General features: G+C 35.7%; 1 protein-coding gene across 1 annotated transcript in view; it reads right to left on the bottom strand.

Annotated features, from left to right (window-relative positions):
* ABCB1 (ATP binding cassette subfamily B member 1) overlaps nt 1–23,756 on the bottom strand; it is a 49,372-nt gene that overhangs the window by 13,842 nt on the left and 11,774 nt on the right. The window contains exons 3-21 of the mRNA XM_063412806.1: nt 23,387–23,543; nt 23,013–23,064; nt 22,464–22,579; nt 21,661–21,721; nt 20,206–20,353; nt 17,293–17,356; nt 13,470–13,661; nt 12,641–12,812; nt 11,372–11,496; nt 10,500–10,671; nt 8,780–8,893; nt 8,371–8,481; nt 7,184–7,309; nt 6,776–6,979; nt 6,255–6,425; nt 4,881–5,042; nt 1,845–2,027; nt 877–1,023; nt 447–551 (exon numbers count right to left, since the gene is read on the bottom strand). Of these exons, the coding sequence (XP_063268876.1) occupies nt 447–551; nt 877–1,023; nt 1,845–2,027; nt 4,881–5,042; nt 6,255–6,425; nt 6,776–6,979; nt 7,184–7,309; nt 8,371–8,481; nt 8,780–8,893; nt 10,500–10,671; nt 11,372–11,496; nt 12,641–12,812; nt 13,470–13,661; nt 17,293–17,356; nt 20,206–20,353; nt 21,661–21,721; nt 22,464–22,555 (2,349 nt within the window). The 5' untranslated portion in view covers nt 22,556–22,579; nt 23,013–23,064; nt 23,387–23,543. The remainder of the gene's footprint in view (nt 1–446; nt 552–876; nt 1,024–1,844; nt 2,028–4,880; nt 5,043–6,254; nt 6,426–6,775; nt 6,980–7,183; nt 7,310–8,370; nt 8,482–8,779; nt 8,894–10,499; nt 10,672–11,371; nt 11,497–12,640; nt 12,813–13,469; nt 13,662–17,292; nt 17,357–20,205; nt 20,354–21,660; nt 21,722–22,463; nt 22,580–23,012; nt 23,065–23,386; nt 23,544–23,756) is intronic.

Below are 23,756 nucleotides of genomic sequence, written 5' to 3'. Positions count from 1 at the left end.
ATGTTCCCTTGGACAAGGAAAGAGTTAGGGAAGTAAAAAATTGGAGAACAAAGGCAGGAGACTGATAGATTTTCAGTTACTAACAAATTCAAATAGGGAGGCTTGAGGGTGAGAAGGGGGTGGTAAAATGTAAGGGCTGGAGAAGTTGCCTGTTAGTTGGCAACGGAAAAAGGGTGAGAAAATCCATATTTTCATGCTGAGAAGTGTCTAACTGATGAACAAGATGGGAATTTCAGAAGTTAAGAGGTCTGAATAGGTTCAAAGGACTCTTAAACACAAGCAGATCTAGGTCAAAAAGGTTTCAGCACAAGACACACCTAGAACCACAAATACAGGTTCTGGTTTGAGTGAGACCTATTATGAAGATGCAAATTTTTTAGCATATTTCAGGTCTAGTTTCTAAAACATGATGAACAATATAATAAGGTTACAATAATAAAACATACCTGAACAAAGAAAGTAAAAAAGGAAATGATCCCAAGTGCTAAAAACAGCAGTGAATATAAGTTGCTCTGTTTTCTTAACAGGTCCTTGTCAGTCTCTGAAAAAATCTATAAAATAAAATTTGAAACAACATTCTTATAAAATTAACTAACAAACAAAAATACTCTCATCTTTCTCAGCAGCTTTTTTTGCTAGTCAATTGCATTCATATGCAATTTCATCATATGTTACATAATATTTAAAATATAACAATCATATTTCAGGTTGTAGCAAGACTTTCAGCATTTGTAAAGATCATACATTTTTTCAGATTTTTGCAAGAGTGCTTCATCCACTCTTCACCTTCAATGTGCAGTGATTGTTTTTTACCTAATTTTATTAGAAATACATTTTCCGGGCTTACAGTTTTTTGCTTATTTTACTCCAACTTACCCCTATAATTTCAGAAAATATGATTGCAAAGGCAGGTTGTAAAGCTCCATTGATAATTGCACACAAGGTTCCAGCTACAAAGTATGGCCATTCAGTTTTGTTCAACTTCATAATTTTCAGAAATGAAGCTGGAGGTACTTCTTCAGCCTAAAGAACGTGAATTGTGTTAGGACAAACATGAATGTATTTGGAGAAATACAGAGAAAATGAGAGATTAATAATCAATTTCCTATTCCCAGGATCTATTCAGGGGCAGCAAAAATGTATAGCTTTTAATAACATGAATAAATGATTGTACTTTTTTTTTGTTATTCTAACACAAGGAAGGAAGATCTGTACACTTTATCTACAGTTCTTGTCTTTTTATATTAGTTTACCCATACAACTTTTTTTGTGAATACTTTGGTATTGGTCAGTGATGACTGAACTACTCATTCTGGGCGTATTGCTGTGTGTAATACATGGCTTGATTAATTCAAGTAATTGTTCATTAAGCAATTTATAACAGCAAAATAGTTGCTGTAAATATGAACGCAGTCTTTTTGTTTTTTTTTTTTTTGGAGAGGGGGGGTGTTTGCAAGTTTTGTTGTAAGATTTGTTATACTGGGCTAAATATTTTGTTTCTTATCCAAAAATTAATGTTTTACCTGTACAGATTATGTTGGTATGGTATGTAAATAGATGTAAGTATATTTCTTTTAAAGGAAATTTATTTTCAATAATAAACTCATAATCTTTGTTATAGATTTAAAATTATCATTTTATTTCTATTTTCATTTATGTTGAGACTATAAAAGGAAGTTATTAATATTATCAGTCAAAGGCTATTTAGTATTTAAAATTTCTCATGTCTTCTTCATCCCAATCAAATGCCTCCTTCTTCTTGTACCTTATTTCAGCAGGAGAATGAATTTAACAAACTTTGTTTAATGGAATCAAGTTTTCTAACAGCTCTGCAAGATACTTACAGGTGAAGTTTTTTCCTCATCAGGACTATCATTTTGCTCTCCTGGCTTTTTCATGCTTCTCCGAGTTGATCGTCTTCTCAATCCTTTAGTTAAGGATTCTTCAAATTCTGCTTCAGATTCACTGTTTTTGACACTATCTGCATTGTCATGATTTTCTGATGATGGAACTTCAGCTTCTATTGTCTAAAAGTGAGAAGAATATGATGCTAAGATTAAATATGCATATTTATTTACATTATTTCAAAATTTCAAAATTATGAGGTAATCAAAGTAAAAGTAATTTTGTTTCAGTTGAAAGAGATATGGGGGAAACAACATATAATGCCTTAAGGAGATATGAAAAGCTGTATAATATTTATTAGAGCTCTACCTTCAGACCTTTAGTCATATATGACTTTTGCATCTCTCATGAAAATTCTCATAGTAAGTTGAGGACAGGGGGCTGAGAGTAGCTTCTCTGTTTTTAATGAATTAAACAAGAAGTTTTAAATTGAGGGTAAACCCTTTGCATTCTTCTTGTGAACTTTTAGAATGAATTCTTGGGGGATATACAGTTTATTTATAAACTAATAAAACGTTACTGCCTTTACTGCACAACACTCTTAAGAATTCTTGACTTTAAATGGAATAAGGAAGTTCAGCATGAAACAAGTCAAAAAGAGACTCTGAAAAATTAGAGCAGCCTGGAAAAGAGCCTTACCCTTGGTGGTACTTTTGCCAATCTCTTTGAGAGAATAAATAAATGTCTACCCACCCCTGAGGTATTTGATAACATGCAGTTTCTTATCCATTTGATAACTGGATTCAAAGTTGCTTTCAACTTGTGTTTTGTTTTTTCTGAATTTTTTTTATTTCTTACTGTTTTTTTCTACTACTACTAAAAATACCTCTTTTTACTTGCTTTCATTTTTTTTTCCTTTTAAATAGTTTTAAAATTTTCTTTTCATTTTATATTTCCTCATTTTCCCCAGATTCTCATTTGCTTGGATACAAAGTTACTTTGAGTCTAAGGTAACCAAATGTATTCTCCCATGAGGAAATATTTTCAGTGGTCTGGTTAACCCCTTCAGTCTGATATACTGAGATGGCAGTCTCAGCTTCTTTAATGGACACAGTGGTTATGCAGTAAAACAAAGCCTACAATGAAAATCTGCTATAACTTAATGGTCGAATGAGACATTGGGATGTAAATAGCAAAGTACCTTGGTCTTCATTTATTAAGTAATAAATTTTGGAAATTTATTTTGATTTGCAATCTCTTTTTTTCTTCCTATATAAGTTAAGAACATATTTTTGCTCTTGACATAGCTGTATTATTTTCCTTTTTCTTCTACTCTAATGCTTTTTTTTCTTTAGAAAGTGCCTAGGCTGGGTACGGGTATAAAGTCTCTAAAGATCTTACCACATCTTAGTATCTAAATAAAGTAGTTTATTTATACAAAAGCACATATCTGAAGGCACGAGAGTTCTAAGAGCGGCCTTATTCTACAACCAATTACAAACCTAGGCAAACAAAGTCTAAACAAGACAATAACTAAAGCATAGAAATCTTAACACACAGAGTTCTAATGAAACAGCAAACAAAGCACAGAATTCCTAACAAGCAGAACTAGTAAGACTATAAGTAAAGCACATATCTGACATTACAGCCTCTAGGTAAATCAGCCTCCCATCTGACCCCAAGCAGGATTTTCCAACCGTGGGGTCACAATAACAGAAAGGGAACACAAGATCACAGATCCCAGACAGGGGTCCCGGCCGCGGGGATCACAGTGGCAATGGAGGGGTCCCCAACTTGGCAGAGTTCCCGAAAGCAGGGTCACAGGGACAAGGAAGGGTCCCGAGGTCTCAAACTCTTGTAGTTCCCGGTTGCAGAGACAGAAACCTTCACAGACTCCTCAGCAGCCCCGAACAGAGTTCCGGGGCAAACGCCGCAGGGGAAAAGGGAAGGGACGGGATCGCAGGGGCCAGGGAGGATCCCTGGGGTCCTGAACCCTCGCAGGAGGAAGGGACGGGACTTTAGGGCCCAGATCTCAGGCTACCTTTAGATGATACCTTTAGAATCCCATTCGGCTCTCTGGCAAGGCTCCTTCCTCAGGCTGCAGGAGGTGGAGGTTGGATCGATAGATCGGATTGATCAATTAATCGATGCCTCCACCTCCAACCCTGAGGCTTTTTATCCCAAATTGCAAAATGCATATTCATATTTTTTATCTACACACTAACCAATCTAGGTACAATTCTAAAGTTCGTAAAACTACGAAAATCAGTATCAGAACCTACGCACATAACATATCTATTAACGCAAAACACTATCTTGCTAGCCTGAAGTTCTATCTTGTTATTGTAAAAAACTTCTATCCTATCATATATGAAAAACTCTGTCTTCTCTACATAAAGTTTATACGAGTTACAAACAGCAGTCTACCCTATTTTTGTTATGTCTTCACTCTATTGCAAGGCCTGAAGCTGTGTCCTTCTACACTGAACTAGGACTTAGGGCATGTAAAGCTTAAAGCTAAGGGTTAGATTTCTACTTTGTGCATTTAAAGCTTTTATATATTCTAATTTTTCTAAAGGCTTTAATTCTATCTCTGTACTTTTCACTCTCTGTAGAGGATCCATGGAAACATGGACTCCGACAAGAAAGGAATTTATTATCAAGAATTATAACTAAACAGCTTAAAATATGCATGCCCTATTCCTGCAGAGTCAGCTACGGTATTTTCCCTGTTATCAGACTAAGAACAAGCAATAGAATAGCAAACTACTGTAGTTATCTGCTCTACATTAAGTGCATAAAAGGAAAACATAAAATAATCTTTTAAGTTTAAATACCTAGAAGATTAAAAATGCACTATCCTGGGTTTAAATAAGTTTTGTACCAAAACTAGTGGTCTCTCAAATCATTACTCTCCTTTCGAAGTACATGAGGTTTTTGCTGTTATCAAAATATGCCGCAGAATTTCTCATACTTCTGCTAAAATGACCATGGGTGAAAAAGGAAAATGAGGCAACAGCTAGAGACCAAAGTACCTGCATGTTAACAAGTTTGTGGTAGATTCCCTTTCTCTCAAGCAATTTTGCATGATTCCCCTGCTCTGTGATGACTCCACCTTCGAACACAGCGATCAGATCTGCATTTCGCACCGTTGACAGCCGATGAGCTACCACAACCGTAGTGCGTCCCTCCCTTGCCTGAAAATAGCAACATTCATTGTGAGTATTTATAAGTAAATGCATAAACTGTTCATCTTCATAGCAGAGTTGAATAGGCCCTAAAAGAAAAAATAAAATAGTTCACAGAAAAATACAACTTTTAAAAAAAATTTAAAAACGTATTTCAATGAGTTCCTTAAAATAGAAATATAATTTAAAGCTTGAAATTTAATATTACAGATCTTTCACTGTGGCATATAAATACCTCAAATTTTGATCAAAAATATCTAAATAAAAATCCCAATATATAAATTTTTGGAATGTTACAAACCCTAAAATTTTTAAATGCTAGGATTTTTTCTATTTAGGCCCATAGTTGCCCACCTAAACCTTAAAATCCATGGAGAATTTATTCTCAGAAACATGAGAAAATATGTTACACTCATTTTTAAAGACCAGTGTTTTACCTCTAAGTCATTGCTATCTCAAGTGACTACAATAAAAAATAAAACTCCCTACAATTTCATGTGAATTGTATTTCAACTAAGCACCTTTCTTGGGGTATTTATAAGCATAACACACTTAATGTTATGCTTATAACACTATAAGGCTTGTCACGGCTTGTCATTTTAATTATGAGGCTGTTTTTAAAGTGATCAAGGAAATTTTAGTTTAAATCATCAAAGTAATGATCCCAAGCAGTGGAATTCTGTTGGAACCTGGATGGAGTTCATCTTCAGTGATGTCCTGCAAGAGGTCCATACTGGGACCCATACTATTCAATATCTTCATCATTGCTACTGATCAATGGGACTGAGTGCACACTTGGCAGGTTTGCAGGTGACATCAAGCTGAGCCGTGCAGTTTATTCACTTGAGGGAAGGGATGGCATTCAGAAGGTCTCAGAAAGGCCTGAGGGGCAGGCTCAGGAGAACCTCATGAAGCTCAACAAGGACAGGTGACTGACAACAATATGAATGGCAGTAAGACAGATAATGCACGAGGATGGTATTTACACCAAGAAAATGTTGATTTAAACTTCTTAATGCAGAAATATGATTCCATCTTCTATTTGAAATAAAATTTCTCTCTGAAATACCTGCAGGAACTCAAAAATTTTCTGTACAAAGAATACTTGCCAAGTCAAAGTTTGCATTTGTGTTTTAATGTGTCTTTATTTTCAACAAAAGACCAGGAAAGAAGTAAACATTAGGCTCCTGCTTACATGCTTCATTTTAAAACACTACTGACCTTGTCCAGTGCTGCCTGCACAATTGATTCACTCTCAGTATCCAAAGCTGATGTTGCCTCATCAAGCAGAAGAATTTTAGGATTGCGAACCAGAGCTCGGGCAATTGCTATTCTTTGCTTCTGGCCTCCACTCAGCTGTGCCCCTCTTTCTCCAACCACAGTTTCAAACTTCTACAAGACAAACACATGCATTGAAAACACTCCATGGCACAGTCCTTGCACTAAAGATGTCAGTAATGTCAGAAATGCCAGTAACATCTCCTCCTTTCTCCACAGGAATAAACATTTACTTGGATGAACCTGACTAATCATTTTTATTCCTGGAATTCTAGTAGTTCATCAAGTGACAGCCAAATAATTTCCTTAAGATATAAAATACACATTATTCTCAAAAGTTATGAGGAAACTCTGCACAGATCTGCATATTCACAGGTCCAGATTCCTGTCTTAAGAAGCATTACTTCTGAGGAACTCTTTGGCACAAGAAGGTTTAGTTTCAGCAGGAGAGCTGATCTGCTTACATTGGGTAGCTTCATGATGAAGTCATAAGCATTTGCCTCCTTGGTGGCTTTTTCAATCTCCTCCATGGTGACATTCTCACGGCCATAACGAATATTTTCTGCAATAGTAGTGGCAAAGAGCACGGGCTCCTGATTCACCACACCAATAACCTCCCGCAGATACCTTACGTTTAAGGTCCTAATATCCTGCCCATCAATGGTAACCTAAACAAAAGAGAGCAGACAAAAACTGTTTACTACGTGTTTTGATCAAGGAACCTCTGTCCATGCCAGCATGTGCCATTTTAGGGGAGACTTCCCTGTGTCATTTGGAAAAGTGACAAAATTGCTCACAAGAGCAGTGAGGCTGGAACTAGGCTATCAACATGTGTGCCACACAGAGCAGTCATCTCACTTGAGGTGTCTTACCATGCCTTCCTTGGGATCATAAAATCTCTGGATGAGCTGAACAGTTGTACTTTTCCCACAGCCACTGCCACCAACCAGGGCCACTGTCTGGCCAGAATTAATCTTGAGATTCAAGCCCTTCAGTATCTGTCCATATAAGAAGGTTGGTCAAAAACATAACAGTATTTAGAAATATCCAGGTAAATCTGAAAGACTAGAATAAAATAACCTTCATATTTCTAGCAGAATCTGGCAAAAAATGAAATTTATAAACATGTGAGTTTAGATTTTGGATAACTGATGACTTCAGCTTAATTTGCCTTATAATTACATCACAATTACAATGTATTATACAACACACTTCACAATTACCTGTCTCATGAACCAGTTCATATGACAAAATAATACTACTACTACTCCTCATAACTAAAATATAATATAGAAACAATAAGATGCAAAATTTCTGTATTATCTTGCCTTACCTTTTTCTTTAATGCATCATGCAGACTACAAAGAAGCTATGTAAAATTCATGGTTAAAAGCTGAGTGTATTTCCTTTCTGCCTATCAAAAGTAAGAAAGGTCACTTTATCAAGGTCAGTGAAGTTAAGGAAGGAAATAGTTACGTAGTGCAAAGACACTCTCCATGGAAATATTTTCAGGAATGGTTCATACATTGTCTATCATCACTGCATTAAGATTCTGAAAATATGACAGTGCTTTAAAAAGGAAACTTATTCTCTGTCTAGACAAATACAGGTTCTGATCTCTAGTCCATATATAGGAAGCCCTTGCTGGAGCTGCTTTCTTTTTTTTTTCTGGTTCAGACACCATTATAACAGAGCTGCATTTGCAATTATTTCGAAACTTCCTATCTCATTATTATTGCTATACACAAACACTTGAGTTAGGATTGTATACTTAGACTCTGATAGAAATATATATTTATGGTTTTTTTGCATAGCCACACTAACTAGAGCTTTAGACAAAAAAAATTATTCAGGAAACTTAGCATGTTTACCTGAGGTGGAAATAAATCTAGCAAAAATCACTTTGATGACAAGGTAGTTTTACATACATAAGAGACCCAACCTGAAATAGTTTGATTTTCAACAAAAGTTAATCTATGTGACTTTTTAATGATTTTTTTTCCAACACATGATCCATATGTTCAACTGTAACATATATACAAAGTTTCAAATACAGTACCTCAACATCTGGTCTGGATGGATAATTGAAGTAAACATTTTTGAATTCCAAGTTCCCTTTTATGTGGTCTGGTTTGTAACCTGTCTCTGAATAGCTGTCAATTTGAGGTTCCTGTGCAAAATAAAATTTAATAAAACCAATTTTTTTTTCATAAAGAAGTCCTTGAGCACACCATTATTCTGCAGAAACATTAAATGTGTTTTTTAAGTAATTTAGGTGAGATTTCTGAAAGATCTAAATTGTGCAATGTTTTGCTCCCTCACTGCTACATTGATGATATGCTCATACAAGAATATTTTTTAAATTTTTCCATTAATCTTTTGCGTGAATTTAGTTCCTGTCTTTAAAAAGAGGGGTCTTTTACCTTCAAAAGAAGTTTTGACATGATAGTGGGGGCAAAGATACTCACATTGTCTATTATATTAAAGATTGTATAGGCAGCTCCTCTTGCACTAGCAAATGCCTCTATGCTTGGGGCAGTCTGTCCAATACTGAAAGCTCCAATCAATACAGAGAAAAAGACCTGAAAGAAATGTTTACAGAGGAATATATTCATTCTTATTTAAGCAGATTTTTTTTAAAACTCATTTATTTATTTACATTACATATTTTTGGGTAAGAAGATTCCATGTCTGTTAATGGAAATATAAGGAATCTAGAATTAAAGCAAAACTGAAAAGGTCTCTCTTAAGCAAAGACAAACGTTAAGAAAAGGGCTTTTTAAAGTTCAGATGAGAACTGACATGCTGTACAACATTAATTTTGCAAATATACTGAGAAAAAGTGAAAAAGTGACTCAGACTTTTAAAATCTATGACACAAAAATTAGAATTGCACTTGATGTCTCAGGATTTATTGTACTAATTCATTCTTTAGCCAAAGACCAGAAAGAGTATTACATATCTTCCAACAGAACAACAACAGATATGCAAAACAGTATCATTCTGCTTTCAAAGAGACAGTGAAATAGAAGTATAGAAACCCAAGTTCTTCATCACAAAGTAATAAAGGATCCCCTGTTTCAATGAGAGTGAAGTGCAAGTAAACAAGAAACAGCAGCAGAAGAAAAAAATTAAAAATTTGCTCAGAATAGCACAGTTTATTGCTTTCAGTTAGTATCAAAACAAAAGCAATTAAACCAAACTGCTCAGAGATCATAACAGCCATAGTAGTCAGAGCAAAGTCTGCCACACCCATCATCTTGAACAGGGGTTATTCACAGATTTTACACATTATAATGCATCATCCATGCTATAAAAACATTGTTTGGTGAACTAAAACAAAGACATTTTGCAATAGAATTTGCAAATACTTTGAACAGAATAGATTACACATAAGGTCATGAACTTCACTGAGAGGTTCCATAAGCCAACCTGTACAAAAGGTTCAAAAGAGCCAAAAAGACATAACAGAGATATTTTTCACTTCATTGATTCATAAATGAAACAGGTAGTTAAAAAAAAAAATATATATGCATATGGTCATCTGGCTGGGTTTCATCATGGTTGACAAAGTTATTCTTTTACCCTTTTTACTTCATATTTCGTACAAAATTAGAATGGTTTCCACATCAAGAAAGGAATTTAAGTTATGACTTAAGTGTTATGGTTTTCTTCCTTCAGTTAGATGGTGACATATTTCCTAATCACAAGAATATTTTTAACCTCCTCAATTTCTAAAAATACTGAGAAGTGATTCCGAGCTTGTATGGTGCAACACATAAGCAAAACATAAAGAAAATTATCTACTTAGATCACACAACAGCTAGGAAAAGTATTTGTTTCTGCATCCTCAAAATATATTCAGCCCTCTGAAAGCAAATAGCAAATAGAAATTCTTCAGTTTTTGATTGAACTTTTTCCATATCAGTCTGATCTTATGAACATCATAAAATATACAGGAACAGTTGAAAATCATATATGTTTTATTTGAGTTCACATAGATTTTGGGATCCTATAGAAACAACATGTAGGCTTTTGTGGCGAGAATCTTTTTTCCAAGAAGGAATGCTACTTTGCCAATTTTGGGACATAATCCTCATTACAGTCAAATAAATTCCCATTAAACACTTGAATGTTCGTTCTTTATTATTTCTCACTGTTACTGAGAATTTACACATTAATACTTACTGTAAGAACTTTGCCAATAGTATAATCATCAGTTAAGACCAAAGTAGTTCCATACCAGAATGCCAGTGCATATGATGCATATATCAGTAAGAAAGCAGCACCCATAGAAATATTAGCTGTAATAGCCTTTCTTATTCCAATCCGTTTAGCATCTTCTAAATTTTTGTGGTATCTGGAAGAAAGACAGAAGTTCAAAAGAGACTCACACTGGTACCATGGTAGACAACACAAAAATTCTATGGATGGATTAGAAAAAGAATGTTTATGAAGTACAGCAGTTAGGTTCATAAAATATCTAACCCTAAGACTGTATAAAGGTAAGTCTCCTAGTCAGGCATGGACTTTCTAAGGTAACCTCTAAAAATGCCGACATTATTCAACTTGCTACATAGAAATAAAAGGACATTGGAGATCATGGACTGGCATTTAGGTTGCTTAAATAACCTGCAGTTCAGTGAACTTTGACTGATTATCAGCCACTCAAGATAAAAGATTAAAATATATCACAAGATCTATATTTTACAGTACAGCAGAAATAGAGATACTGTTCTTTAGCACCTTCACAACTACTGAGTAACCAGATCAGATTACCAAGGATATCATCATCTCTTCACAGAGCAGGGTCTTCTTTCATCTAAAGCTCTCACAGTAAGATATTTGAAGTAGTTTTAATAACTTTTAATGCAGAGAAAATGTATCAACTCTAGAAAAATAACTAATTGTCTTTCAACATGTAAACAGCCTCTAACGATCTCTCATTAACCAAAAATGCAGAAAGCACAAGACTTTCAACAGAAAATATACAAGAAAATCTCAAATCATTTGAAGTGAGTATTTTAAAATCCACTGATGAAAGCAAATATTGCTCTTACCTTTTAATTTCTTTTTCCTGTCCTCCAAAAGCTATTACAGTACGGATTGCTGCCAGAACTTCTTCTGCAACAGCACCTGCTTTTGCATATGCAGCTTGTTCTTTGTCAGTGAAAGCAGAGAGAACCTAATACACAATCAAATATTTTGACATATGAAAACCAGAATAAGCTCAAGCACTCATAATGGCTTTTATCACAGTTAGTATCTTCCAATAGGAAGCCTTTTGACTATATTAGGCATAGGTACAGAATGTCCAATATCCAAATTCTTAAGTATTATCTGAATTCAATCAAATAATTCCACATTACACATTAAAGACAACTAAGGCCTGGACTTTCCACTCTGCTTTCACCCAGTGCAAGAGATAAGAAGAGTATTCATAGTGAGCTGGTGTGGTTTTCCCCAGGCAGACCTCCTTAGCTCATTCTCATCTCTGGCTACCTTAGCCAGAGGGCCCTATAGCATAGACTGTGAAGATGTGGCCACAGTCTGTGAAGACTCAGCCAGATGACATACAAGGCACATACATCTCTAATCCCACCTTTTCTGCAATATTCTCACTCAAGACAGTGAAAGCTTTCTTGAATCAGATCTTGAAAGATCTTTGAAAAATAAGGGAAATAAAATACCATAAAAAACTGAAGACTTCAAAAATATAAGTCACTCTAGTCCCATGGAAATTTGGTCCTACTGTCATCTAGGTCTGTGTAGAATTTCTTACCAAATCTTTTAACAACTATGAAAAAAACTCTGACACAAAAGTTTTTTCTAATTTATTCTCTTATTTTCCAGAAGGTGCAATTATTCCTTTCAAGAGGAAAAAGTACTTACACAGATGTAAGTTAAAGAGTTACAGGTGTGGATTCTACACATATATGTTTCATCCTTCTCTGTATGTGCTATATTAGCAGAAACAGCTTCAAATCAAACAAGTCTGCCCAATCTATGGAAATTATTTATTCAAATTACATAGAATTATTGAATTGTAGAATGACCTTGGAAGGGATCTTGAAGACATTTAGTTCCAACTGCTCTGCCACGGCCAGGGACACCTTCCATTAGATCGAGTTGCTCAGAGCCCCATCTGACCTGGCCTTGAATGAGATGGTACTGATGCACAGATCATCTAAAGCTTATGAACGTAAGTGCTATCTAAAGCTGTAACTGCTCTAAGCAACACATTATAATACTAAGACTTACAGATTTGTAGATTTATTTCATTATCTGTCATTAATATAAAACCTGACACTGTACATATGTTAACTTACCTTTGCCCAGAGGGCTGCTGAAAGTCCCAGGACAGGACTAACTGCTAGTATTACCAGGGTTAATTTCCATCCTCTTATGAGACCAACAATAAATCCTGTCACAAATGTTGTTATTGCTTGAACAAGCAATCCAATCTTGTCACCTATTCCATCATTAATCTTGGAGACATCACTGAAAAACAAATTACAAAGAGGAAGAAAAATGTAGAAAGCACAAGGGAGGTTTCCAGTTTTGTTACATGTGGAAGACAATCTTCATTATTCAATTACTGCTCCCAATAACAGTTCTCTTCAAGGTAAAGCATTAAGCAGTGTGGCCAAGGAAAATTTAGAATTTCTTGTGAAACTGTAATGCTATAAACTGGTTTTTGTCTGAAAAAGTTGAAATTCTTTTGGCAGTGCAAAACTACTCTCACTTTCTTAATTCCAAATTTTTGATCCGTTTAGTACTTTTGGGCTATTTGGAAATAAAAGAGAAAGGCTTTCCTGTACGCAACGCTATGCAGTTAAACCTGTTCACATTGCTGGGCTGAGTCAGCACCTTCTTCAGCCCTCGGTGTGCCCAGAAATGAACTGTTTTCTCTTCATGGGTGTAATGCCATAGGCTAGGCTTTAGTCATCCTCGGAATTCAAGGGCACTTAACAGAATGCTTTTCTGACATCTTTGTGACTGTATCGGAAGTATTAGAAATTCTGTCCCTGAGACTCTGCATGAGGAAATTTGAAAACTCTGTTTCACAGTGAAATAATTTAATTTAAAAATAAAAATTTCTAGGTTCTGTATGTTTAACAAGATAAAATAACATTGGGAAAGGCATAAAGTACTTACTCTAGAAGACGAGTGTTAAGTTCTCCCACATCATTTACATCAAACCATCCAATTTCCTGTCTCATAATTGCATGAAAAAATTTTTCTCTAATTTTTTTTATTTGCCGACCTGCTGCTAAGGTCCAAAATGAAGTCTGAATATAAGCAGCAAGAAGAACACCAGCTGCTATTGCAGAATAGTAGTATGCATATCTGTAAGAAAAAAAAAAAGGTAAGATACTCTGAAATCAGTTTAAAATTGGTTTAATTACCTTGCTAGTGTGAATTTAGCATGATGCTTACTTTTTTTGTTTGACCTGAATTAGGGTTTATATACTTATACTAAAACTTACACTTTGCTGTAAAACTTGCTGAGTTTTTCACTAATAACATTTAATGTCAGAATTACCTTTTTTTAAAATTTAATAGGTATTGTGTCATAGGATTCTTTTAGAATTGTATTTCTGATACAATGCCCTTTTCACTTAAATGTGTCACGTCCAAAAACTACCTAGCATTTTAAAGACACAAAGAGAGAGCAAATCGCATATATCTATATTATACAGACATTTAAATCACAAACATGGCTGTCTATGTAAATAAATAAATAAATAAATAAATGTATGCATGGATGCAGTAAATATTTCCTGATTTGAGAATACAGCATTACTATATGTACATCTACTGAAAGCAAATGTCATTAGATCAGAAATTCCTTGGCTCTTTTATTCATAACTGATATTTTTACATCAATTCAGCTGTGTGCTATGAGCAGGGTGTCAAATCCAAACCAGGAGTATGTGAACCACAATATTTCTCAAACTGGAAGTAAATCTAAATCACATCTTTAAACTGTTTAAAAAGAAAAAAATCAATTTTGGTTTGGTGAAGAATTGACATCAGTTATAATTGAACTTGCACCAGAACTGAATTAAAAAAAGTAACTTAATGGATTTCATTTTTAAAACACAACCAAAATCAATGATTAAATATTCATTAGGTATATTACCTGTAATTATAATGATAATGTATCCACATAAAAGTATACCATTAGCAAAAAGCTGGACTCACGACCTTTTCTGAACTCTTGTGACCTTCACTCACTAAGTTATACATACTGACTTTATAGAACTTTAACATGAAACTTGGCAGGAGCAACTGCAGGAATCTGTGTGCAAATACTCTGCTCTAAGAGAGAATGGCTTTACAAATTAAACTTCTCTAATTTTATTCCTATCTTTCTTGTGGTTATAATATACAGTTTCGTTAGGGGACTTTGAAACTATACTCACTATAAAATTCACTTAATCAAAACTGTTTAATAAAATCATGTTAATGCCTAACAGGATGCTGGTTAGTTGAATATTGACCTCAATCACATTTGCCTCCATTAAAACTCCACAGACAAAAAAAAAAGCCTCTCAAACTAAACCCAAGAACACTGATTCTAAATTCAGCAGTAGTTACTTTAGACAATTACTTTATGATGCTACATCACTTCAAAGAATTGATTTATGCTTGGACTTTGTTTACTGACAAATCATATCCAAAGGGATTCATATCTTTGCCAGATTCTATGCTGATGAAATATATTCTGTAAATTCACTGCTGCAACTTATCAGAGAGTGAATGCACATTGCATTGTAAAATAATAGCTCTTCTTTTGAGAAATAGTTGGAGTTTAGGCAAAGTATTTGAGTAACAAACTCGACTAAGTACACATGTATTGTTCAGTACTTGAACACATCTATGTGAGAACTCTGACCTTGCAAACAGTTTCTATCCTTATTTGACCTGCTGGCATGTTGTTCCTAGGGGAACAAGGAGTTGGTGCAAAGAACTTCGTCAGACCAGTGAAAATGCCAACTCAAGGCTCTATCTAGAAACTCTGGAAAAGAACACCTATTCCTGTTCTGGTAGTAATACTTTTATCAGTAAACAATTTGTTTCTGAAAAGAAACTAGGGCTGCTTTTTATTCTTGCTTGTACTTTCAAAGTTAATGTGTTGGTTTGACTCTGGATGGATTCCAGGTTCCCACTCAGGACACTACCACTTCCCATCTTCAGCTAGACACAGAAGAGAAAATTATAATTCAAAGCTCATAGGTCAAGATATGGACAGGGAGAGATCACTCAACAATTAAGTAATATATACTTAAATAAATTCTATAGTTTCATATGTAGCAATTTTTTAGTTACTGTTTTTAAAGTTCTTTTAGAATAAACATGAGATAGACTTTGAAAAAGTTGTGCAGCTAGGCATCAGGTATTTACTAAACACAGAACAATTAGGGTAACTTCATCCATGCATACATTATTTAGTTTGCAATTCTGCCTTCGAATTTGTTTTCAAATCACTGGGAACAAGTATATTCCACTGAAGGTTTGTAGGCATTGCTTACATTCATGTCAGAGACTGACAGAAATGTTGCAGGAGCAAGAAACTCTCCTATAAAGCATAATTGCCATTTCCTTGTCAATTCATTCTCATTACATTCAAGTTCTTCATTTCCAAGAAACAGCCTCTCCTAACTTGTTCATTTCATGGTAAAGAGTTGTTTGGGTATGTTTTGGGTTGGGGTTTTTGGTGTGACTAGTCATGAGGTTTTTAATTGCAAGAATTAACTGGTGAATCTAAATAAGTTTACAGTCCAGCGTTACCCAAAATTTAATGCACTTTGATATAAAACAGCAAGAGTTACAACAGAAAATGCCTTATCTCCTCCTTCTCTTCAAAAAAGACAATTGCCTTGAAGAGTACATCAGACGTTTTTCAATATCTAATGAGGAACAGAGTTCAACCAAGTTCTGAAGAAAAGAACTTAAAGTGGTAAAAGAAACGCACAAACTTTAGATATCCTGCATAAACCAGGTGTATGGACAATGGTTAATAAAGCCTCTTAACAAAACACATTTATTAGAAGCTTATGTTCTTACTCGATATTTTCTTTATGGAGTTTTGTAGCAGAAGCACCTACTGGCTATTATCTTCTGCTGTTTCCTGCTCTAGAATGCTAGATTTAAGGTAGCATATAATTTAAATCTGCATTTTCTACAGTCTAGCTAGTTTCACAGAATTGCAGAATTGTATACATTGGTATACAATTAAGATATTTGAATCCAACCATTAACTCAGCACTGCCAAGTCCATCACTAAAACATGTCCCTCAGTCTCACATCCACAAATCTTTTAAATACCTCCAGGGATGGTCACTTACCCTCTTCCCTGGACATCCCCTTCCAATGTTTGACAACCCTTTCCACTAAGGTATTTTTTCTAACATCCAACATCCCCTGGCACAACTTGAGGCCATTTCCTTTTGTCCTGATGCATATTAGCTGGGAGAAGAGAAAACTCCATCTTGCTACAATCTCATTTCAGGTACTCGTGGAGAATGATTTAGCTGAACTTGATGCTTTCGCAGAAAAGTAGGTAATATCTGACAATTCAACTGGTTTTTTGCAAGTGAATCACCATAGCTCAAGGTATCTACGGATGATAATCAATTTAATTTTTTATCATAACAATTACTCTATAATTTCAGAGGGAGAGAAGAAAGAAGGAAGGCAATGCAGATTTCCCTGAGATACAGAACACCCCTAAAATGCGTCAGGTTGGGTCAGAGCAAGAGATTACAGGGAAATTGTTGAGAATACCTGGGAATGTTCAAGAATCTTCCCAGGGCCTCAAATAGTCCCTTGTGCCAATCTTTAGTTACATATAGTATTATATAATATCTATTTTGTTGTTTAAAGTGTGCAAAACACCCTTAGGAGAAGAATAGCTTGACTAGAAATGTGTGACTACATTAAAAAAGAAGAGGAAATACCAGTTTTTAATTACCTTGTCATATCTTCTTCCAGCTTGTGAAGTATTTCTGAAGTAAAATTCTGTAGTGAAATGTTTCCTTAGGAAGGAAGAGAAGAAAAAATACTTTTAATAGAGCAAGATTTAACAAATTAGTTTTTCTGCATGCTGTTCAGTTTACCTGGAGTTGCTACATCTCCTTTTGAATCAAGTTGATTTGGAAGAAAGGAGGAAATTTTAATGCACATGGATGAACGTTACTAATACAGGGTTAGTCATAATTCTACTGACTACAAAACTACATCATTATAATTTGAGATTAAAAAGTCTTCCTGAGCATACACCCATAGAAGAACAGAACGGTTTGGGTTGGAAAGGACCTTAAGGGGTCCATCCATTTCTAGTCCCTCTACCATGGAAAGGGACACTTTCCACTAGACCTTTGGTAATTCCACTAGACCTTTGGCAACCACGGGTTGCTCAGGGCCTCATCCAAGCTGGCCTTGAACACTTCCAGGTATCAGGCATCTACAACATCTCTGGGAAACTTGTTCCAGTCTCTCATCATACTCACAGTGAGGAATTTCTCCCTGATACCTCATCCAAATAGTCCCTCTTTCAGTTTAAAGCCATTACCTCTCATCCAGTTACTACAGGTTGTAAAAAGCCACTCTCCAGCTCTCCTGTAGCCCTGTTTCAGGTACTGAAAGGCTGCTATAAGGCCTCCCAGGAATCTTCTGCAGGGTGAACAGCCCCAACTTGCTCAGCCTGTCCTCATAAGAGAGGTGCTTCGGCCCTCTGATCATGTTCATGGCCTTCCTTTGGACTTACTCCAACAGGTATCCTTCTTATGCTGGGGCGTCCCAGAGCAGGATGCAGCACTCCAGAGGTGTAGAGAGGGTAGAATCACCTTCCTCCATGTGCTGGTCAAATTCTTTTGAGGCAGGCCATGATATTACTTCCTGGGGTGCAAGCCTACAGTGATGGCTCATATTGAGCTTCTTGTCAACAAACACCTTCCAATCATTCTCCTCAGGGCTGCTTTCAAACCATTTTTCTCCCAGCCAGTATTTGTGCTTGGGATTTCTCCAACCCACATGCAGGACCTTGCACTTGGTCTTGTTGAACTTCATGATGTTTCCAGAGGCCCACCTCTCAAGCCTGTCAAGATCCCTTGAGCATGTCAACTGCACTGCACAGCTTGGTGTCATTAGCAAACTTGCTGAGGGTGCACTTGATCCCACTGTCCCTGTCATTGATAAAGCTGTTAAACAGTGACAGTCCCAATACTGACCCCTGAAGAACCCCTCAATCACTGGTCTCCACTTGGGCAAGCCTTTGAGTGTGGCCCTCCAGTCAATTTCTTATCCACCAAGTGATCGATCCATCAAACTCATGCCTCTCTGAAGAAGATGTTGATTGCTACAGTGTCAAATGCTTTGCAGACAGTCCAGGTAGATGGAAGCTCTTCCCTACACATCAAATCCGTAACCTGGTTGTAAAATGCCATCAAATTTGTCAAAAATTATTTGCCCTTAAAAAGACATGTTGGTTATCATCAATCCTCTCCTTATATTCCATGTGCCTTAGCATAGTTTCCAGGAGTATCTGCTTCATGATCTCGCTGGGCACAGAGTTGAGAGTGACTGGCCTGGAGTTCCCTGGGTCTTCCTTTTTCCCTTTTTAAAAATGAGGGTTAGATTTCCCCCTTTTTCAGTCAGTGGGAACTTCATCAGACTGCCACGACATCTCAAATATAATGGACTTAGCAAGTTCCTCCACCAGCTCCCCCATGCCCCACAGAGGCATCTCATCAGGTCTCATGGACTTGTGCATCTCCAGATGCCTTAGATATTCTCAAACCTGATCTTATCCTACAGCAGGCAGTTTTTCATTCTCCCAGTTCCTGCCTTTCCCTTCTGTGATTTGGGCAGTGTGCCTGGAACATTTGCCAGTGAAGACTGAGGCAAAAAATCATTGAGTCCCTCAGCCTTTTCCGTATCTCAACCAGGTCTCCCATTTCCTTCTGGAGAGGGCCCACATATTCTCTCTTCTTCCTTTGATCACTGACCTACCTATAGAAGCTTTCGTGTTGCCCTTGACACCCCTGGCCAGATTTAATTCTATCAGGGCTTTAGCTTTTCTAATTTGATCCCTGGCTTCTTGGACAAGTACTTTGTATTCCTTCCTTGCTTCCACCCTCTCCAGGCTTGCTTTTTGTGTTTGTCTCTTTGTTCATCCATGTAGGTCATCTGGTGTTTCTGCCTGACTTCTTCTTTGTTGGAATGCATCGCTCCTAAGCTTGGAGGAGGTCATCCTCAGATATCAACCAGCTTTCTTGCACTCCTCTTCTCTCCAAGGCTTTATCCCATGGTACTTTCCCAAGCAGGTTCTTGAAAGGGTCCAAGTCTGCTCTCCTGAGGTTATAGATAGCTTTCTGTCCTCCCTTCTTGCTGCCCTGAAACTCCACCATTTCATGGTCTCTGAAGATCAGGCTGCCCTTGATATTCACATTCCCCACCAATCCCTCCATTTCAGAAAGAACAAGGTCCAGCATAGCACCTCTCCTCACTGGCTCCTCTGTCATTTGAAGTTATCATCAACACAGTCCAGGAACTTCCTGGATTACTTATGCCCGGTAGTGTTGCTCTTGCAGCAGTTATTGGGGTGGTTGCTGACTCCCATGAGGACCATGTGAATGCAAGGCTGCTCCAATCTGTCTACAGAGGACCTCATTTGTTTGGTCTTCCTGGTCAGGCAGCCTAGAGGAGGTTCCCACTACAGTGTCCTCCCAAACATAGTGTATCTCTATTAAAATGAACATGGGCTACTAATTTGCATCATGCATTGTGGTTTCTGACAACAGTATCTCCTGTCAAGATGCATGAATCTTCCCGTCTCTTTTTTAAATACAAGTCATTGTTCTTGTCATAGTAGATATATTCTTACCTGCAAAACTTTTGTTTCCAGAAGCAACAAAACTATCAGTCATATCACCAAAAATTACCATCGCAACAGGGAGACTGCTTCCATGGACTACTGCCAGCAGAGTGCCTAGTATCATTAATAATTTATCTGACCAGCTGGAGTATCGAAACTGTGAGTGAGAAGAGAAATTCATTCTAACTGTTGCATTAGAATGCTAACACAATGCTATGTCTACAAAATCAAGAAAGTAAAGAAAAAGCCATCAATTGTATACCTGCTTTTGCACAACTCCGACTTTGTCTCTTTAGAAATACAGTTTGAAAACAATTTAAATGCACAGTAATAAATCCTTTCTATATAAGCACTTTTACACTATAAACTCTCAAAACCAGAGAGATGTGCCATTTTAATGCACTAGTATCTGCAATTGGGTTAAAAAGGCCATAGGAAAACAAGGCATAAGAAATTTATGCTTTTAAAATTTGCCATTTAAGTTCAAATTATAACAAGTTTTAATGGTGTCACGACAAGTAAGGCAATAATTTATTTCATTGTGCATTCATTATTATGCAGTCAGAAAAACTGTTCCTAATGTACCATAGACATCATAAAAATGTATTGAAATCTTAACTCCTCTTGCCATTGAACTTAATCAAGTTTGAGCTCATCTATTACAAAATCATTGGGTTTATTTTGTACTGTAAAATACTGAGTTTACTAATGTAAATTATAGTTGTATGATGTAATTGTACAAGTGTAAACTGATATAACAAAGCAAAGAACTTGGGCACAGCCACCATCATGTATTATAGTTTTATGTCTGTTTGACATGTCACTGCTGTGTATCACACACAATAAACCTACAAAATATAAAATATTTCAGTATGACTAAAAGAGACCTAGGATTTACTTGATTAAATATTAAAAGGTTGTCTTTTAAAAAACATACAGAAAATTTCAAAGGATCTGGAACCTTTTAGTATACAATTCCTAATTTTAATTTTCATCTGTGGCATGGAATTGCCCTTTACTGCTGACTAGGTGATTGAATAAAACCTCATAAGGATAATTAGTGTGATTACTACCTGACTGATAATTTAGAGGACATGACCACACTCATTGTAGGTACATGGTCACCCTTCTCATTGTGTCAGAAGAAATGACTGAACATGGAAATTCCTATCTTTCACAAACAAATATCTGGTATGGGTGTGTTTAAGATGATAAATTACTAAGGGCACACTCCTAAGAATCCTTATCTGTAATAGGACAGCTTCTTTAGTATATATGCATCCACAAAAAGAACTGCTTGATTTCCATACTATAGCAAATATTCTGTAGTATGAACACATTTGTTAGGGACAGCATCATAAATGCATGAATCTAACATAAATGTAACCATTTTTGACCACACTTTGAAATGTGCCTCTGTGTGCATATATATATATATACATATTTAGAGAGAATAAACCTTACCAGTGTAAGTGGGCTGACCACCTTAGGTTTTTCCCCTTTCTTCTGCTTCTTCTTTGCCTTGCTAAAAAAGCGTGGTAGTGAATTTAAAAATGGCCCACATTTCACAGAAACACTAATTCAACATATTAATGCAGTTTAATTATATAATAATTATGAAATAATTTTACAGCAAACAATTGTGTATAATGAACATGATTTATTGAGCATTCTTGAGATGTTTCTATTTAAATCTTCAGCAATATAAGTAGCATCACCTCCTAGCTACTGTAAATTTAAGTCATGTTCTTCCCAGTTCACCCCTTCAAGGATGAAACAACACGAACAGGGTTGGTGGTTCCACTCTCTGGTCAGGGAAGTTGTGAACTAAAGCACTGTATAGGTTTCAAAACAGAAGAGAGGAAAAAAGCTTTTGCACATACTGGATGGCAAACAGATAAAATGTTCAAGGTAAAATGTTGATTCACTGCCTTACTAAAAATATTAAGATCATTTTTAGCAGCTGACATAAATGTATCCAATATTTCCATTCCACCATCATTTCTGTCATATTTTAGAGCTATTTTTCTAGTCAGTACTGTGGACACTTAGTCCTTTAAAGGAAAAAATAAATAGTCCTTTTGCATGAAACAAATGTGCCAATCAGTGCTACTTTTATGTTGATAGAAAACTTTCTCTTACTAAGTTTTCCTAACAAAATAAGGTAAAATAAGATTTAAAATATGAAATTCAATAAAATATAAACCAAAGTAATGGAGTCTAATAAGCTTCAATACAGAATGTTTATTATGTTTAAGAATACTTACTGTTGGTCTTCAGATTCATGGCCCTGGCTGGATGCAGCGAGCTCATGACTGTTTCCATCTGCGGTATACTTCTTTTCATCTTCAGAAGGCATTTTAAATTTATTGAAGGTAGTTTTCTGTAAAATAATGTTTGACTGAAAAATACACAATCTAATCCAAGGACAGTAATCTCAATAATAATTTGTTTGAAACAAAAATATGGATAGTTATTACAATCAGTAAAGTTGTTAATATCATAAATTGCAAAGTGAATATTCATAATGCACAAGTATAAGCATATTGAAAGAAGTCCAGAAGTTTGGAGTTTCCTTGCAAACATTTATATTCTGTATTTATCCATTTGATAACTCTGTCATTCACTTAATTTCATTTCAATGATAAAAGAATAATATTTTCTGCAATTCTGCACAGATATACAAAATAAACAAAAAATTAAATGTTTATTTAAAAGAATGTGCAATTAATTGGATTTGTTCCAGTTTTATTTATCAGTGAATCTAAAAAAATCTGTGATTTAAAAAACAAAACAAACACAAAGTACCGACTTACCGTGAAAGCTTTTTCCCAGTTTGTGTCTACTCCTCTGAAAAATTATTCAAACCTGAGAAGAATTAATATGGTTAAGGACGTGCAGCATGATTGGACTTTGCTCCTCTTATGTAAGACAGGTATAACAAATAGCTTTCTTTTGGATTCTGTCCCACTCCAATAGCCTCATTTATCTTGGATAGTAAAGTGTATGCACTTTGGACTGTCCCTCCCTTTTCCTAAAGGGAATAACACTAGTCCTTGAATGCATGCATATTGCATTGTCGCCTGGGAAAACAAGCCTGAATACTTTATTCTTCCACCAGAACAAGTTCTCTGTTATAGGTACTGTTGTTTTAATTATGCCCCTAAAACTGAAAGGAATTACTCTTTACCTTTTTAGAGATGTTGCTCAATGCTCAAAGTAACTGTTAAGGATGAATCCATTCTTGGATACACAGTGAGAATGAAACCAGGTAACACCAAAACATTGTTTCAATCTTTTGCTTCCTTTCCCATCTTCTAAATGTAATCCAGGAAAACATTACCCATCTAGAATGAAATAAAACAGGATTTTACTATAGTGCATATAGTTCCTCATTTGAGTAACTGCAGAACAGCAAGATGAGTTTCAGATTTGGTTTAGAAGCATTTTGGAAGTAGCTCTGGTCAGCAGAAATTTGCCTAATTAGTATTCTGATTTTTGAATGTATATTCGTATTTTAAACTATTTGAAATGAGCCATGTGTTTTAATCACTGTTTTT

This window comes from Prinia subflava, chromosome 1 (assembly GCF_021018805.1).
Source record: "Prinia subflava isolate CZ2003 ecotype Zambia chromosome 1, Cam_Psub_1.2, whole genome shotgun sequence".
NCBI classification, from domain to species: domain Eukaryota; kingdom Metazoa; phylum Chordata; class Aves; order Passeriformes; family Cisticolidae; genus Prinia; species Prinia subflava.
Note: the sequence above shows the minus strand (reverse complement) of the source record. Positions and strands in the feature narration are given on the sequence as shown.